Here is an 18,413-nt window from a genome sequence, read left to right as displayed (position 1 = left end):
AACTGAGCCATTTTTTTAAAACTACTTCTGTGTACATTGTCTGTTTTTATCATTGAGAGTTATGTCTTAAGCTGGGTACACTCTATAAGATTGTGTACACAGCCAATGGGACCACACGATGTAACAATACATTGCACCGTCCGTGCATACTGCAGTATTGTTTTGTTTCATGCAGAATTTAGCAGCATGACGTCGTTCATGGCGTCGTCCTATCTTCTGTGCAGCACAGAGGATGGGTCGATGCGATAAACAACCCGCATGCACACGTAATTGGTGTACACACTTGCGATCTGCACGATATATCATTCCATTCCATGCCGGATCACATAGTTTGTATTGTACCCAGCGTTAGTAACCCCTTAAGCTGCATACACACAAAACGATTTTGTTAACAACGATTTTATGAACGATTTTCTGTCATATTATCTGTCAGATAACACTGCACAACAATGAAAATGTTTCCGATGTGAAAATAGTTACTTCTAATTGATTTCAGCATGCAAAGAATGAATATGACATTTAAAACTGTCAGTTAGCTCTGAGTTCCGAGATATAGCCCATTTATGACAATGTAGGGGTATTCCTAGTGAAATGGGCAGAATGGAAAGAATATTACCAGCAATCTGCGTTCCGCGCAGAGGGGGCGGGGCCTAATGACCCAATTAAATGAATCAGTTATTTGTCCGCTCCCCTATTCAAATATATGCGATTCACGGGATTACCTACACAAGATAACTGTGGTGCACTGAGTGACAAGCATAGTGAGCGATTCCACCAAGACATTTCAGCAATGGAACAAAGATATCAGGGTAGGTGAATCACTACTGTTGGACAGTGACAAGAGATGCCCCAGAAGAGGAGTACAAGCGACAAGCAAAGAGAAAGCACCCCCATGAATAGGCCACTATATTAGATAGTACTTTCGTATGCTGTATGTTTGTTTCGTATGCTGTATGTTTGTTTCGATTTGTGTTCTTATTTGTGATTGATTGAATTAAAACAACTGTTATTTATTTTCTATCAAGAAAATATCAGATTATTTTAAAATAGCTTTTCACTATGACTATATTACTAATGTACATACAGTATAGTGCAAGTAGTGTAGCTCAAAAAATAGAGCTAGTAAAAACATTATTTTTAGTTTCATTAAGGGAAGTTACAAAAATCGTTTGTAGTCCAAAAAATCATTTATTACACTTTAAAAAAATCTGACAGATAACACTGTACAACAAATTAATACTTTTAATTTGTTGTACAGTGTTACCTGTCAGATTTTTTAAAGTGTAATGAACAATTTTTTGGACTACAAACAATTTTTGTAACTTCCCTTAATGAAAATCATTTAGTTGGTCAGTCAGAATGAACTACAAACGTTAATCGTTTATCATTATAACTCAGAAACCGAATGATTTTTTCAACGATTGAACGATAACGACGTCATTATAGTTAAATATGGTTCAAAAAATCGTTACATGTGTATGCACCTTTACACTTATAAATATTTAGTGACAAAATGTCTTTTGCTAAATAGGAAGCACCGCATTAGCATGGATTCATTACATCTTTTCAGAATTTCCTTTGCACTTTCAGCGCTAGCTGCTGCTGATTCAACCTAAAGTGTGTCTAGTGGAAACAATAAAAACATCAGGGTCACAACCTTATCTATATAATAAGCGAGAAAGCGTGTCTGTCTGTCTGTCTGTTTATCTTTTATGCACGAGCAGAGTTTTTGACCTATTTCTACCATGCCAAATTTGGTGGAAATAGGTCAAAAACTCTGCTCGTGCGTAAAAGATAAACAGACAGACAGACAGACACGCTTTCTCGCTTATTATATAGATAAGGTTGTGACCAGGTAGTTTGACCAGGATTAGGTTTTTGCCTAAGTTTGAACACAGGGCCTAATTCAGACCCGCTCGCGAGTGCTGAGCGCTCGCAAGCGGGTCGATGTTGGCCCAGCGCGCATGCGCACGACGGACCCAGCTCCGTCATGCGCATGCACGAGACCCAGATAGCGACGGCCAAGCCGTCGCTATGGGTCTCGTACCAAAGGGGGCGTGCTGTTGATAGTGAGTGACAGCACGCCCCCTTTGGTGGGCGTGCTGGGGGCGTGCTGTCAGTGGGATGTCAGTGGGAGTGCCTTCGGCTCTGATAGAGCCGAAAGCACTCCAGGGCTTGCGGCAACGAGACCCTACCACAAGGGTCTCATCACAAGCCCGATGGTCGCGATGGTCTTGACCATCGTGACCATCTTTTTGGCCGCTCGCTATAGCTGTGGGTGGCCACCCACAGCTATGCGAGCGGCCAGGAGGCCGCTCTAAAAAATGAGAAGGACGGCCCTGATTCAGAGCGAGCGCTCTGTCAGAGTGTCCGGCTCTGAATCAGGGCCTCAATCCCTAAAAATGGGGTCATTAAATTACACAGGTTCCGGGGCTGACTCCAGTGGAAATTGGCAGACTGCCAAAAACCTGTGCGAAAGCTTCAAAATCATCAGTTTAACCTCAGTCTGAGCAAACTTGATGACTCATGCAAGTTCATATTAAATCCAGAGCCTCTGTGTTTGTATGCAAGTGCGTAACTAGAACTGTGTGAGCCACATAGCAAGGCCCCCCCCAGAGGTATAAAAATCACACACATTTCCCTCCACACAGAGCCCATTCATTTTATGCCACACAGACCCCATTCAGGTTATGCCACACAGAGCCCGCCACACTGTAGTACCCCTTATACACATAATGCCACGCAGTAGTAGTGCCCCTTATACATTATGCCACACAGTAATGCCCCTTACACTATGCAGTAATGCCCCTTACACATTATACCACACAGTAATGCCCTTAGTGCCCCATATAACACATTATTCCACACAATCGTAGTGCCCCTTACACCTTATGCCCCCCCAGCAATTAACCTCCCTGTATCCCTCTGGCAGCCTCTCACCTTCCCATGTGCCATCAGCAGCCAACAGGTGTGGACGTGGGGCTGGGCTGTCAGCTATTTACAGCTGGCGCACCGGTAGGCAACGGCAGACATGGACAGACAGCAGCCACGAGTTTGAAACTGGTGCCGGTCACAAGCCAGTCAGAGCTCGTGGACTGGCAGCCAATCAAAAGCCACCACTGTTGATTGGTTGACAGTCTGCAAGCTCTGATTGCATCGCGACTGGCGGTGCTGTCTCTCCATGACTGTTTGCCAGTGCGCCAGCTGTAATCAGCTGGTGGTCCGGCATCAAATCACCATCGCTGACACCCGGGCCCCCCTCAACAGCCCTGATTGGACTGGCCCACCTTGAGTGTGTGACTGGGTGCTGGGGGAGCGGCGGGCCACAGAGGCAGCTCGGGCACCATAGCCGCACACCTTGCCCCCACAGTAGTTACACCACTGTTTGCATGCATGTTAGCAAACACTGGGGTCCTTTTCAGGATCAATGGAATGGGGTTATAGACGAGGCCAATGTAAACAAATAAAGACTGCAGGTGTACTTCAGTGTCCAGTCTTCAACCCGGGCAACGCCGCGTATCCCAGCTAATATAATATAATAATAATATAATTATATAATAATAATTATGACTTTTCTGTTTTTATTTTATAGTACTGCTCATTTTAGCCTCATTTATGCCCTAGATTAATAATTGAAAAAAATTGTGGAAATAACATTCTGTAAGAGTTGAGAAGTATGAGCTATTTCTCTTCCCAATTTAAATTAAGAGGGAATTCCAGGAGCAGGGCATTTGTACCATTACAAGGGGTCATGTTAGAGGGTCTGCAACTACTATGCCCCCAAATCAGATGCCCCAGTACTTTGGATGCTGTGTTTTGGGGCAGTCCCGATAGAAACCAGACCACTGACAAGTACTGTATGCATTTATATGCTGTAAAACAAATTGAATGTCACTATCATAATTATTTCATTAACATAGTAGAATCCTTCACTTTAAAAAGAATTTACTACTGCTTGAAAATAGTTATATGGCTGCGTGCGTGGGATGAATGATCATAATCAAGTGATCTTTCTTCTGGGCCTGCTCACTATTTGAAATGTATTAGATTTAGATTTATTATTGGTGGCTATGACTAATGCCTATCGCAGGAATACATAATGAAGTACTGCCGCTAATTATCATACTGGGGCTGCTCTGCAAACCCCAGCGAAAGCCTTCCTCTTTAGCGTTAATTTTTTCCTATTAGCCGGCAGCCTAACTCTGCCAGTGCAAGGAAAAAATGCTATGATCGACCAACCTTGGCACATGCACATAGTACTGGCAGAGCGTCCAGCTAAACCTTTCCAGTGGTACTAGATCGCTAGCCGGAGATAGCTTTTGTCACTTCATGAACTGCCTAATTCATAGAGGTCTGTGGAGATGTCGGTAAGTGCTGGTAATTAGGACAAAGTCTTTGACATCTTTAATTTCTCCGGCAATAACCCTTTAGTAATTTGCATAAATTACTTTGATGACCATTCGCAGGAGAAAACTGGTTTCTCCAGAATTTTGGCTTATCACAGGTTACTTGCAACTTTGAATCAGGCCTCGTGTTTTGTGTAAGATCTTTCAGTTGAAATCACCTGAATCATTGTTAACTATGTTTCTCTGATATTATATGTGTCAATCACGGTTCCACTTTAATGTCCTTACACACTGTATAATATCTTTTTTTTCAGGAAGCGGTGCCACAGCAGTGGTTCAAGCAGCACTATGCAAACCCAGACAGGAGCGGGTAGCCATAAAGAGAATAAACTTAGAGAAGTGCCAGACCAGCATGGATGAGTTGCTAGTAAGTACACCGGGTTATTTTTGGACTTGCTGCCATTATCACAAAGAATATATCCACTTGGCCATCAGCAGAAAATGCTGAATCTATTTCAAGCAACATTAAAACGTGTATACTCTTGTGATGATAGAGATCTGTGATAAACCGTTTCTCAGCTTTTGCCTCACAGGATTTGAATGATTTTAATTATACAGATCAACAGTCTGGGACTAATTAGACCTACATTTGTGTATACTATAATTCATGGGACATCATCTTTCATAGTATTTCAAGTGTTGTAAATGTAATCTGTTTTTTTTTTTTGTCTGTGTAATGCAGTCTATTTTTACATTACTGAGGGGTATATTTACTAAAGTGACAGTTTTTAGAAGTGGACATGTTGCCCATAGCAACCAATCAGATTCTACTTAACATTTAAATAGCACCTTCTAGAAGATAATAGCTAGAATCTGATTGGTTGCTATGGGCAACATCTCCATTTCTAAAAACTCTCACTTTAGTAATTATACCCCTGAGAGTCATTTTATGGGCTGTAGAGCGCAGGGCAAATTATTCCAGTTGATACAGTATGTCAAACAGCTATGTTAGTTTGGGGATCAGTGGGGTTGTTTGATTATAGAAGAATGATAGATGTCATTTTGACTGAAATATGTAAAAGGGTGGTACTTTAACTGGACTGAATAGTCTCGGGAGGTTAAGGTGGGTCTGGAATCTGATAAGCGTGCCTTAATGGATGAGCATTTATACTAGTTCTACTACTTGTACTCATTTTGGAATCATGGCCTGTGTTCACCAATGGCCTTGGGACTGTATACACTGGGACAGTGGGCCTGTGACACAACTTTGGCTTTTATAAATCCCAGTGACCTTTTTCCACCAGCCGTTGTAAACTCACAATGTCTATAGTATAGTATATAGTTCTGAATCTTGATGTCTAAAATTGAACAGGGTAATTGTGGTTCATGTTCTTGTTTGGGGTATGGCAGGTTATATTTAGGAGGAGTTGTTTAACGCCAGACAACAAACTTAAAACTATGGGTCTTGAATACATAAATCCTGTTGTTACACCAATATATAAACAATTATATGCGAGCCGAGAAGGTCACTGTGGAGTTCCAGTGAGAATTAAGATCCAGAGATGTTCTTTGGTTTTGCTCCAAACATCTATGCTGTGAGAAAAAGGCTGCAAAGCAGTAATTGCCCATTTAAATGCATCCTCTTAAACCCTGTATCTAATTTAAATAATAGTGTTCTGCAAAACTATACAATATCTATATTTTTTGTTGTTGATGCACAAGTACAAGCAGTCATGTGAGTACTCCATACTCAGCGTGGAACGCCCTTTATATGCTTATATCCATTCATTGGCTGGTGTGTACTATTACCAGGGCCGTAGCTAGGGTAGTGCGGCCGGTGCCATCGCACAGGGCACCACAGGTCAGGGGGCACTGTTTGGACCTGTCAAATTTCTGTTTATTATCATTCTCACTTGTAGCTTCCTCTAATTTCATCCCCAGCATCTCCTGGCCTCCCCTATCTCTTCCCTGGCCCTTCCCCATGAGGCCATTCCCCTTTTTTGGGTGCATTATGTCCCTTTGAAAAATGAGGGGGGTGCCAATGCTCTTTCTGGCACAGGGCACCAGAAAGTCTAGCTACGGCTCTGACTGTTACACTTTGCAGATGCCACCCCATGCAATTCATCAAAACACCATGAGCATTTGCATAGCAGTAGGTGCATGACATGACAGAACGCTTTTGTATATTCATTTCTGATAGTATAAACAATTTAGGTATTCTGATGGTAAGATCATTTAGGGGGACAATTGGAACAATCATAGCAGTGTTAGAGTATTCAGATCAGTTGATGGGAGTGTACTTTGCTGATCTGCCGAAGTCTTAAAACTATTTTTTATTTTGACAGTAACGCTGCAGACACCTTTATACACCAATATTCTTGTAACATACAGGCTATATCCTGATAGTTGACTGTTATTACTGTACTGTAATCAGCTCACACTAGAATGTATCAATGAATTCATGTTATCTGTTATGCTACATCAGGATTGTGAACGCAGACCAACATGGTTGCTACTGTAGTCTGTAGCTGCATTAAGGGAATCAGTATGCAATGCCGGGTTTTATTCCTGTGAAGGCCAATGTAGTGTGTTTTATTCCTGTGGAGGCCAATGTAGAGCGTTTTATTCCTGTGGAGGCCAATGTAGTGTGTTTTATTCCTGTGGAGGCCAATGTAGAGTGTTTTGTTCCTGTGGAGGCCAAAACCTAACGCTAACCCCGCTATGCTACCTAAACCTAACCCCCCCTCGCTGCTAACAGCTAAGACGCCCCGGACTTACCTGGTTCGGGCTGGCGTCTGTCTATGTTGAGGCATCAGGATTAAGATCTTAAGTCCTGTGTCGGACATCCAGCGTCGGGAAGCATCCCTTCTGCCGGTCTGCTAACTACATCCTGCATTAAGATTGTAATAGGAATGAGAAAAACTATGTAGAACATCTCCAGACCTTTGACATATGCATAAAAATGGCTCAACCTGTCTTTTATATATGTATGTGAAGTATGTGTTTGTGGAAGTGGGCTGATGTGCATATTTTGAGCTACAGTATCTACACTTTTTTTTGGGGGGGGGATTTGTACCAGGTTTGTAAGTGCTCAAACACTACCTTTACAAGAAAATGCCTTCAAATCCAGCATTTTTGGCACATTAGCATCCATGTAAATCCATCACAATTATAATACACATAATACAATTATAATACACATTTTCTTTGAGTGTGTGATCAGCTCTGATATGAAGAATGCACAATTTTCCAATAGCAATAGAGAGGGGGTACAGTACATGACAGCAATAGAGAGGGGGTACAGTACATGACAGCAATAGAGAGGGGGTACAGTACATGACAGCGAAACCTCATTGTGCTGCTCAAGGGTAGACCCAGAAGTAAATAAAATGGTGACAGGTGAGAGTGCATGCACTAGTTCTTCTCATTAGAGCAGTGATTTTCAACCTTTTTCAACTCGAGGTACACTACACAAGATTTTAAAAATGCTAAGGCACACCATCCGGCAATACGGCGTGCGCGACTTATAAAAAAACATACATATTGGCTCCCACATAAAAAAACACATACATTGTACATTGGCCTCCACAGAAATAAAACGCACTACATTGACCTCCACAGGAATAAAATGCTCTACAATGGCCTCCACAAGAATAAAACACACTACATTGGCCTCCACAGAAATAAAATGCTCTACATTGGCCTCCACAGGAATAAAACGCTGTACATTGGCCTCCACAGGAATAAAATGCACTGCATTGGCCTCCACAGGAACAAAATGCTCTACATTGGCCTCCACAGGAATAAAACGCTCTACATTGGCCTCCACAGCAATAAAATGCACTACATTGGCCTCCAAAGGGATAAAACACACTGCATTGGCCTCCACAGGAATAAAACACTCTACATTGGCCTCCACAGGAATAAAACACACTACATTTGGCCTCCACAGGAACAAAACGCTCTACATTGGCCTCCACAGGAATAAAACGCTCTACATTGGCCTCAACAGGAATAAAACGCTCTACATTGGACTCCACAGGAATAAAACACACTACATTGGCCTCCACAGAAATAAAATGCTCTACATTGGCCTCCACAGGAATAAAACACTCTACATTAGCCTCCACAGGAATAAAATGCTCTACATTGGCCTCCACAGGAATAAAATGCACTGCATTGGCCTCCACAGGAACAAAATGCTCCACATTGGCCTCCACAGGAATAGAATGCTCTACATTGGCCTCCACAGGAATAAAACGCACTACATTGGCCTCCACAGGAATAAAACACTCTACATTGGCCTCCACAGGAATAAAACACACTACTTTTGGCCTCCACAGGAACAAAATGCTCTACATTGGCCTCCACAGGAATAAACTGCTATACATTGGCCTCCACAGGAATAAAATGCTCTACATTGGCCTTCACAGGAATAAAACACACTACATTGGCCTCCACAGGAACAAAACACTCTACATTGGCCTCCACAGGAATAAAACACTCTACATTGGCCTCCACAGGAATAAAACAAACTACGTTGGCCTCCACAGGAATAAAACACTCTACATTGGCCTCCACAGGAATAAACTGCTATACATTGGCCTCCACAGGAATAAAATGCTCTACATTGGCCTTCACAGGAATAAAACACACTACATTGGCCTCCACAGGAACAAAACACTCTACATTGGCCTCCACAGGAATAAAACACTCTACATTGGCCTCCACAGGAATAAAACAAACTACGTTGGCCTCCACAGGAATAAAACACTCTACATTGGCCTCCACAGGAATAAAACACACTACATTTGGCCTCCACAGGAACAAAACGCTCTACATTGGCCTCCACAGGAATAAAACGCTCTACATTGGCCTCCACAGGAATAAAATGCTTTACATTGGCCTCCACAGGAATAAAACACACTACATTGGCCTCCACAGGAACAAAACACTCTACATTGGCCTCCACAGGAATAAAACACACTACATTGGCCTCCACAGGAATAAAACGCTCTACATTGGCCTCCACAGGAATAAAACACACTACATTGGCCTTCACAGGAATAAAACACACATCCATTGGCCCCAGAGAAATAAAATGCATGTACATTGGCCTCAGGGATGTATCTAGGGTCTGAACACCCCTGGAAATCTAAGGGACTGCCGCGCCCCCCCAATATTTTCAGAATGACACTCTGTGAAGGGGAAGGGGTCACTGGGTGCAGCTGTTCAGTCCCTGCTCTGGTTCACTTCCCTGTCTGTGTTATTTTGCTCCCCCCTCCTCCCCATCTGTGTTATTTTGCTCCCCCCTCCTCCCCATCTGTGTTATTATCCCCCCTTCTCCCCATCTGTGTGATTGTGCCCCCCTCCTCATCATTGTTATTGTGACCCCCCTACTTTCCATCTGTGTTATTGTGCTACCCATTCCTCTTCTGTGTTATTGTGTCCCCCCCTCCCCATCTGTGTGTTTGTGCTCCCCCCTCCTCTTCTGTGTTATTGTCCCCCCTCCTCCCGATCTGTGTTGTTGTGCTCCCCCACTCCTCATCTATGTTATTGTGCACATCCCTTTCTCCTCATCTGTTTTATAGTGCTCCCCCCTCCTCCCCTTCGGTGTCTGTTCTGCTATATTCCCCCTCCTCCCCATCGGTGTCTGTTCTGCTCTCTTCCCCCTCCTACCGATCAGTGTCTGTTCTGCTCTCTCCCTCCTCCTCATAGGTGTATGTTCTGCTCTCTCCCTCCTCCTCATAGGAGTATGTTCTGCTCTCTTCCCCCCTCCTCCCCATCAGTGTCCATAATTGTTTGTCCCCCACCCCCTTCACTTACCTTACCAGCTTCTTCACGTCCCCCTGTCTTCTCGGCTCCTCCTCCATGACGGGCACTCTCTCGCAGGCCTTCGAAGGGCTGGGTGAATGGCCGGGCAGAGAGGCATGGCCCGGGCACGTCTAAGCCTCCCAGAGGAGCTCAGCGGTAGCACTGCCCGGTCCGTCCTATAATGTGACTGGCGGTGGGCTGTCACGCTGTGGCACACTAAACAACCGCCCACGGCACACTAGTGTGCCGTGGCACAGCAGTTGAAAACCGCTGCATTAGCGTGGTGCAGTGTGCTGTAGTAAACAGATGCTTCATTGAGCTGTGGAGGGAGGGTAATGTGAAAACAGTTCTTGGGTGGTCCTACAGTTAAGTACAGTTAAGTACCCTAACCTCCCCCGATACTTACCTTTGGGATGCCGGTGGTCAGGATACTGGTGCCGGGATCCTGACCTGTCAGGATTTCGGTGCCGGTATTCAGACCGTCAGCATCCCGCACCCCGGGATGCCGACTACATCCCTTATCGTATGGCAATGAGTGTTTAGGCTGCAATGCAGAGTAATGAGTCCTTTGATATGTGATCATATGCAAGTCAGACTTAAAGGAAATAACAGTCTTGCAGAGCTGGCTGGAGCAAGGAACAGTGAAGCAACAGGATGGACAGTACCTGTGTCTATAGCAGAAAAAATATTAACTTTGAAGAAACAGACCAAGATCATGGTGGGCAATAAACAAGGAACGACCATTAAAAAGCAATTGTCAGGGCAGGTAGCAAGCAGGATAGTCCCATAACAAGCCAAGGCCAGCAGATGATATCAGAAAGGGGAAGCACAGAAGTCCAGAAACCAGGAACAAAGACAATGGAATGCATATATTGCAGTGTGAGCCAGCCTTGTGGTACAGCACAGGTGGAGCTAATCTCCAGGAACAGAAGGGTAATTACTGCTGCTGCAGTGTTGAACAGCATGGGACAAGGCTGGAGCAATCCTGGTGGTAGGTATGAATACTGCAGTCTAGTATATCACAATTAGGATTTACTGGGCCTGATTCAGAGCTGGACGCTCTGACCAGAGCGCTCGCTCTGAATCAGGACCCTCCTACCTAACAATGGAGCGGCCTCTTGGACGCTCGCATAGCTGTGGGTTACCACCCACAGCTATAGCGAGCATCCATGATGATGGTCGCGATGGTCAAGACCATCGCGACCATCGGGCTTGCGACGGAGATCCTGTGGTAGGGTCTCGCTGCCGCAAGCCCTGTAGTGATTTTGGCTCTATCAGAGCCAAAATCACTCCCACTGACATCACTACTGATGTCAGTGGGGCTGGCTTTAGACGGTAGGCGTTCCTATGGACATCGACAGCATGCCCCCTTTGGTGCGAGACCCGGAGCGACGGAGAGCCCGTCGCTGTCCGGGTCTCGCGCATGCGCACGACGGAGCTCCCTCCATCGTGCGCATGCGCATTGGGTTAACATCGACCCGCTTGCGAGCGTCCTGCGCTTGCGAGCGGGTCTGAATGACCCCCACAGTCCTCACAGCATAAACCACAGTTAGAAGAGTGGCAACAGGAAATGAAAAAGCGCAAAATACCGTCAGCAGACCATTCTCTGCTGGACTGTTCAACTCAAACGTCTGCTATATGTAACTGTGCGAAGAGTTAAGTGTTCATGTAGGTATTATATGTGAAATTATCTTGCCAAGATTGTTAGAAGTCTTGCTCATAAACCTGCTAACTGGCTAGTTGTAACATCAATGCAGTAGCTGTCTTAAGAAAACGTGTCCTCACCATGGACCAAATGAAGTAGGGTGCAAGTTTTTTGTGTGAGTCAAACATGCAGTGCATGCGAGTTAAAGCTGTGGGTAAACTTGCACCTTGTAATGCGTCTTTCAGGTGCGAGTTACGCATAGGCATGCACAGATCAGTGAGATCAGTGCATGCTTCTGTTTTAAATTTATAAAAGTATATAAAAAAAAAAACGTGGAGTCCCCTCTAAAAGCACAACCAGCACCTGGCTTTTCTGAGCCAGTCCTGCTTGTGAAAATACGGGGGGGAAAAAACATAAGGTTTCCCCATATTTTCATCAACCAGCACCAGGCTCAGTGAGCCAGTCCTGGTTGTGGCAATACGAGGGACAAAATTAGTAGGGGTTCCCCGTATTATCCACAACCAGTACAGGACCCTGTTAACAAAAAATCCATACTCACCTAACCCTTCTGTCGTCTCCTCTTCTTTCCATGTAGGCATCCACTGTCTTTTGAATAAAAAACAAACTGAAAAAACGTTTACCCCACGCATAGTACAGTCCTCTAAGGACGGTACTTTGCGAATGATGGCTCAGGCGCGGCATTTCCCATAGAAATGCATATTCCTGGATATTCATTGGCTGAGAGAGGCGAGCCTCCGCTTCTCGCAGGGAATGCGCTGTTCCCACCCTTGACTTCAAAAGTGGAAACCGCTAGGTAACCTATAGTAACCTAGTGGTTCCCTGAGAACCATATAGCCAATAAGATGCTGTTTCCAAATACGAACCTAACCAAGCAGAACCAAACTGCTCATCTCTAGTTTAAATGTAATAAAGGTATACAGCAATAAGTATCATCAGCTCTAATTACTGGTTGATTGTCCAGCATTTGTTAGAGTTCCGTAGCCATAGCGATGATATTGTTCATCACGATTTGACTTAAAATGCATTCAAAATCTCAGGGAAGATAATGCCATACCTTGTTGGCACAGTGGTTTACACTGCTGCCTCATTGGAGCTATGGATTAAATGCCATCCAGGGCCCTATCTGGGGTGTCCATGTGTTTCAGTTTCATTTAAAAATTTGCTAGTAGGTTAATTGGCTTTTAACAAACTCACCATATTGTGGGCGTTTTTATGCTAGAGAATTTATGGTGCCTACACACTAGACGACCTGCAAACGATGCAATGTCGTCAATCTGACATATACAATTTATCGTGCACGATCTAACGATTTGCATATCTTTAGATCATGCGTGATATATAATGGACTGCCAGAGACACAGATGCTTGCACGGATCCGTGATATCCATCCATGCATCTGTGTAAAACAATTATTAAAAAGTGTAAATAAATGTAAAAAATGATGTGGGCCCCTCCCCCTAAAGCACAACCAGCCCTGGGCTTTTGAGAGCTGGTCCTGGTTGTGAAAATACAGGGGACAAAAGTAGTAGGGGTCCCCTGTATTAAGCACAACCAGCACTGGGCTCAATGAGCCGGTCCTGGTTTTGGAAATACAGGGGACAAAAAGAGTAGGGGACCCCTGTATTTTCCATAACCAGCACTGGATTCTTTCAAGCAGGGGAGTAATGCCACAGCCAAGGGAACCCTTTCACCGAGTCTCCCGGCCTGAGCATTACCCCTCACCGCTAGTCAGCCCAGGCCGGGGATCCCTGGGGAGGTGGGGACCCCCAATAAAGGGGTCCCCCTCTTCAGGGCACCCCAGGCCTAGGCTAATAGCCCGCGGCTATCCCTGGCACCCCTGGGCAGTGGGTGTCGGGTTGTTTGTGTATAGTGTAGTGCAAACGAACGAAGTACAAATATTGGGCGAAATTAAACAAGGTGAGAGTTTAGAAAATGTGAGAGTTTAGCAGTAAAACTCTCACACTAATACATTGATCGAGTTGTATTTTCAGTACAGGAAACACATGGATGAGAGTTTAAATCTTGAAAGTTTTTTGAGTCTGAAAAACATGCAAGTTTGCATGTTCTGTGACTTTCAATATTGGCTGAGTTTAAAAATGTGTGAGTTTTCTCACACATTTTCTAAACTCTCACCCTATTACATTTGGCACATTGTCTTTTGCAAGTGAACTACTGGTCCCTGCAAGCCGCCCCCACATGCTGGTACTTGGATAACCACAAGTACTGGCATGCAGGGCATTACGGGCCCGCTGGTACCTGTAGTTCACCTGCAAAATAAATATTAAAATAAACACAAGACACACACACCGTGATATTACAATTTTTTAAAACATATATGCACACTCACACATACTCACCTAGTACCTCTGAAGTCAATCACGTCCACTTGTCCAAGTAGAAATCCACGGATACCTGTAAAAAAAAAAAATACATACTCACCTATTCCTTGCATGGATCATATCCTCTTCTATTCATGCAGGCATCCAACATCTTTGGAAAACAAAAAAACAAATTGACCCGGACTTACAAACTTATTACTGTCCTCTAAGGACAGTACTACCCGAATGACCACTCAGCCGCGGGATTTCACTATAGAAATCCCAGTACTGGGCTTTCATTGGCTGAGAGAGGAAAGCCTTCCATCTCTCAGCCAATGAGTGGTTCCCACTATTGACTTCAATTGTGAGAGCCGCTAAGGTTACTTGAAAGAGTCCGGTGCTGGTTATGGAAAATACAGGGGACCCCTACTCTTTTTGTCCCCTGTATTTACAAAACCAGGACCGGCTCAACTGAGCACAGTGCCGGTTGTGCTAAATATAGGAGACCCCTATGTATTTTGTGCCCTATATTTTCACAACCAGGACTTGCTCTCAAAAGCCCAGGGCTGGTTGCGCTTTAGGGGAGGGGGACGTCATTTTTATTTTTTATTTTTACACTTTTAATTTTTTTTACACAGATGCATGGATGGATTTCACTGATCCGTGCATGCATCTGTGTCAAAGTGACGTTGGCATCGTACGGATCGGAATGACATATCGTTCAGGTATAAACACTGAATGATTCGCTGCAGATCATGTACGAGATTGACAGATTTTACCTGCTGTAGGTAAGATGTGTAGATATGACAGACGACCCACGGGTACGCGCATCGGCATCGTAAGTGGACACACGATTTGAATATTATTATGCACGATCTGTTGTTCTGCTGCGTCAGAATCGGCCAAATCGTGCATAATATCGTCTAGTGTGTAGGCACCTTTAGAATGATGTGAATGTCTAAATATTTCCTATATAGAATTGTGCTGTATGGTAGTACTATATTAATAGATTACAGTATCTATTGAAAATTATATATATTTGTCATTATTGCCTGACTTGTCATTTATTCAGCTTTTGCTGTGTACAGTAGCATTCAGAGATAATTTGCATAAGAAGAATATTACTTTCCTCTCTGAAATCCAATTCTGCCACAATGGAAAAAAAGATGAACTTTTTACTTTTTAATATTTAAAAAAAAAAAAAAAAAGTTTAATGTTACAAGTTTGGCTATGTCGAGGATAATATTGAGAACAGTCAGCATCCCTTAGCTAAAAATTGTTAAATAAGTAATAATGTACTTTATAGGTTTAAAAAGTCATGTTCCCAAGCCCTGATTCAATTGCACAGCTGGAGACACCACAGGTGGTTGTAGAATGCAAAGGAAGTTATACTGGGGGAGATTAATTATTCATTACTCCCAATTCATTTCATATAGACATGTCTAGTCCTGTGTGGTTGATTACAGGTCAACAAGCTTCTTTTCATTTATTTCAGCTCATGAAAATGATTTTCTCTAAATAATATAGCCTAAAGGGGAATTTATAAATGTGATGCAGGAGTAAATCAAATGAAAGATTAGCTGCTACAAAATTCCACCCACTAAGCATTTTATTTGTGTTAATCTGGTATTTCTGAGTTTGTCTCAGTGAACATTAGTGTTTAACAAGCAATACTTTATCTGCACAAAAATCAGTAACTGTGAACTTGCCAGTTGGCTGTGTAACTACTTATAACAACAGCAGGTGGCGATGTAGAGCAGAGCGTTAAATTATTTTTTTTCGGCATGGTGTCTTGTGGTCTGCTCTGTATATAGGGGAGATGATGAGTGGGATACAAATGCATTGTATAAATTTGCATCTTACCTTGCCTCACTTCACATTCATGCAACTTGCACAAGATGAGCAGCACAGACTTATTAAACCCAAATACTGGTGGCAGTTGAGCGTATTTGGGAAAGTGCTTAGGCCCCACTGTAATCTGTTACAACCAATCCTGTCAGCAGTCCCAATTCCTGTTCAGTACCAGATGACAGGGGAGTGTGTGAATGTTTATCAATGTGTAAACATATGTGACTGCAAGTTTATACAAAAAATACTGTTTTGTTACAGCTCATAATATAAAATATATAAACAAGAGGTTTTGCAGGGAAGCATTTCACAGCACAAATCAACATGTAGTTACAAGCAATGCTGATGAATGAAACATGAACTATAGGCCCCCATACATCAGCAATCGTTGTGGCAATTCTGTGTTTTGCAGATGATTGTATAAAAAAATCTGCAATGTACGGGGATCACAGATTGCAACCAAAAAGTGATTGGAATTGTTAAATCAGGTTGTGCAACATGTTGGATTTCACATATCGATTGAGGCTGTAGATTGCTAGTGTATGGTAAAAATCAGCAGATTTGCAGACCGTAAAATGATGGGCCTTTCAAGATGGGCAGATCTGCGTTTGGTGCAATCGATCTGCAAATCACTGAAAAAGATCTGTAACGTATGGGGGCAGATTGCTAGATTGGGAAATCCTAAAATCAAGCAACAAATCTTCAAATAGTTCAGTTATGGTTTTCTAATTGCTGATGTATGGGGGCCTTAACACAGATTATTATCATGTTTAGCATTAATTAATTGGAATAATCATTCAGAGAATAAAATTTTTTTACACAAAGCATGTTTACACAAACATTTTAATGTTATTTTGAAAAAATTTAATTAAGCTTTATAATCTAATATAGACCAATTAGAAATATACACATTTGCTTATGTTTTTTTTCTGCTTTAGTATGTTACTGCCTATAGCTGGGCATACACGTCCAGATAAAATGCCTGCCAGCCCGCAGATGTCCACAACATACACAGTGAGATCAGTCACAGTGTTCACTTCGGCAGCAGGCAGGGCGCCGGAGCTAAGGAGGGCACTTCGGCATGGCCATCGAAAAGGGGGCGTGTCTATTAGACGAGTCACCTTTTCGTCACTCTTGGGGGTGTGCCCGGCACTTACTGACACGCCGGGCAGCCCCCAAGAGCTGCCGACAGGTAGAATAGATGCCGGGCGCATGCGTCCAGCATCTATTCACCGGCGGTGACCGGGTCAGCGCACATTTTTCCACCCGTGGGACACCGCGACCTGCGGATGAAGACGGCACCCGCGGGCTATCTTAGTGGTGCGCTGCGCGGTGAGAGCAGGGCGCTTTTTGCCCTGCAGAAGGAGGACAGGGCGCTTTTTGCCCTCCAGAAGGAGGGCAAGGAGCAGCGCCCCATTAAAACAGCCTAGCGGGAACGCTAGTCACAGTGTATTAGACCCAACATCTGCACTCCGCCCCCGGGGAAGGAGACATTTCCCTGTTCCTTCCATGAGAAGGAACACTGGAAATGTCTGTCTGTCGACCTTGACGGGGCATACACTGCCCGATGCGGCCAACATTTTAACTCCTAAATATCGCATCGGACGGGCATGCTGGACAATCCGCATGCCCAACCAAGCGATGTTTAACCCTCAGTTGCCCGCACACATGCTACAATTATCGGGGCGATCCGCGGATATCGGGCAGCATATGGAGAGCTTGTAACCACTGATTGATCTCTGTCATGGATAGTAATAGTTCATTTTTCATCTAGAGGTTGTAGTGAGGCACAGTACTACCAACAGTATTGAAGATACATTATAAGACAATGAAATCAAATCAGTACAGCATATTACTTTAATACATCATGAAGTGAGGTTAGACCCCCTACTCACTGTAACTCACCCCTCACTACACTAAGCTTCAGTGTCCATTGATTCTCCTAAAAGCATCACTGTCTTCTCTTGCTGCTGCTGACTTGAGCTCTGATCTCTAAACACTGCAGTGCACTTCCTGGTCACATGACACATCCAAGGTGTCCATCAGTTCTCAGGATACGCCTCCCATACTCAGAGGCATGCCTCTATTAGCTCTCATTCTGCGCAGCTTGATGCCCATGGTGTGGCCCCGCCCCAGCTCTGCAAGCAGTGTCTGACTATACAGAAGCGAGGCTGAACTGTTGCTGCCTCATCTCATCTCCCTCAGTCCCAGGGTGCTCCACAAAGCTGGCGAGTGTTAACTATAAAAATGATTACAATAAACAAAAAAGATGTTTATAAATTATAAATATCTTCTTTGTATTATGCTAATCGTTTTTTATATCAAATCTCAGGAGTATGACAGGGGAGGCTCTGCCTCCTCTGCCTACCCTGATTGCACATCCCTGGCCACCTTTACAAAATGTATCTCCTGAATGATGTA

At 43.8% G+C, this 18,413-nt stretch overlaps 1 protein-coding gene across 1 annotated transcript in view; it reads left to right on the top strand.

Moving 5' to 3' along the window:
• Positions 1–18,413, top strand: part of STK39 (serine/threonine kinase 39) — a 451,027-nt gene that overhangs the window by 62,395 nt on the left and 370,219 nt on the right. The window contains exon 2 of the mRNA XM_088474896.1: positions 4,661–4,773. Within this exon, the coding sequence (XP_088331022.1) occupies positions 4,661–4,773 (113 nt within the window). The remainder of the gene's footprint in view (positions 1–4,660; positions 4,774–18,413) is intronic.

Source organism: Taudactylus pleione, unplaced genomic scaffold, assembly GCF_031769625.1.
Source record: "Taudactylus pleione unplaced genomic scaffold, aTauple2 ptg000156l, whole genome shotgun sequence".
NCBI lineage: Eukaryota > Metazoa > Chordata > Amphibia > Anura > Myobatrachidae > Taudactylus > Taudactylus pleione.
This window is presented reverse-complemented; position numbering and strand designations above follow the sequence as displayed.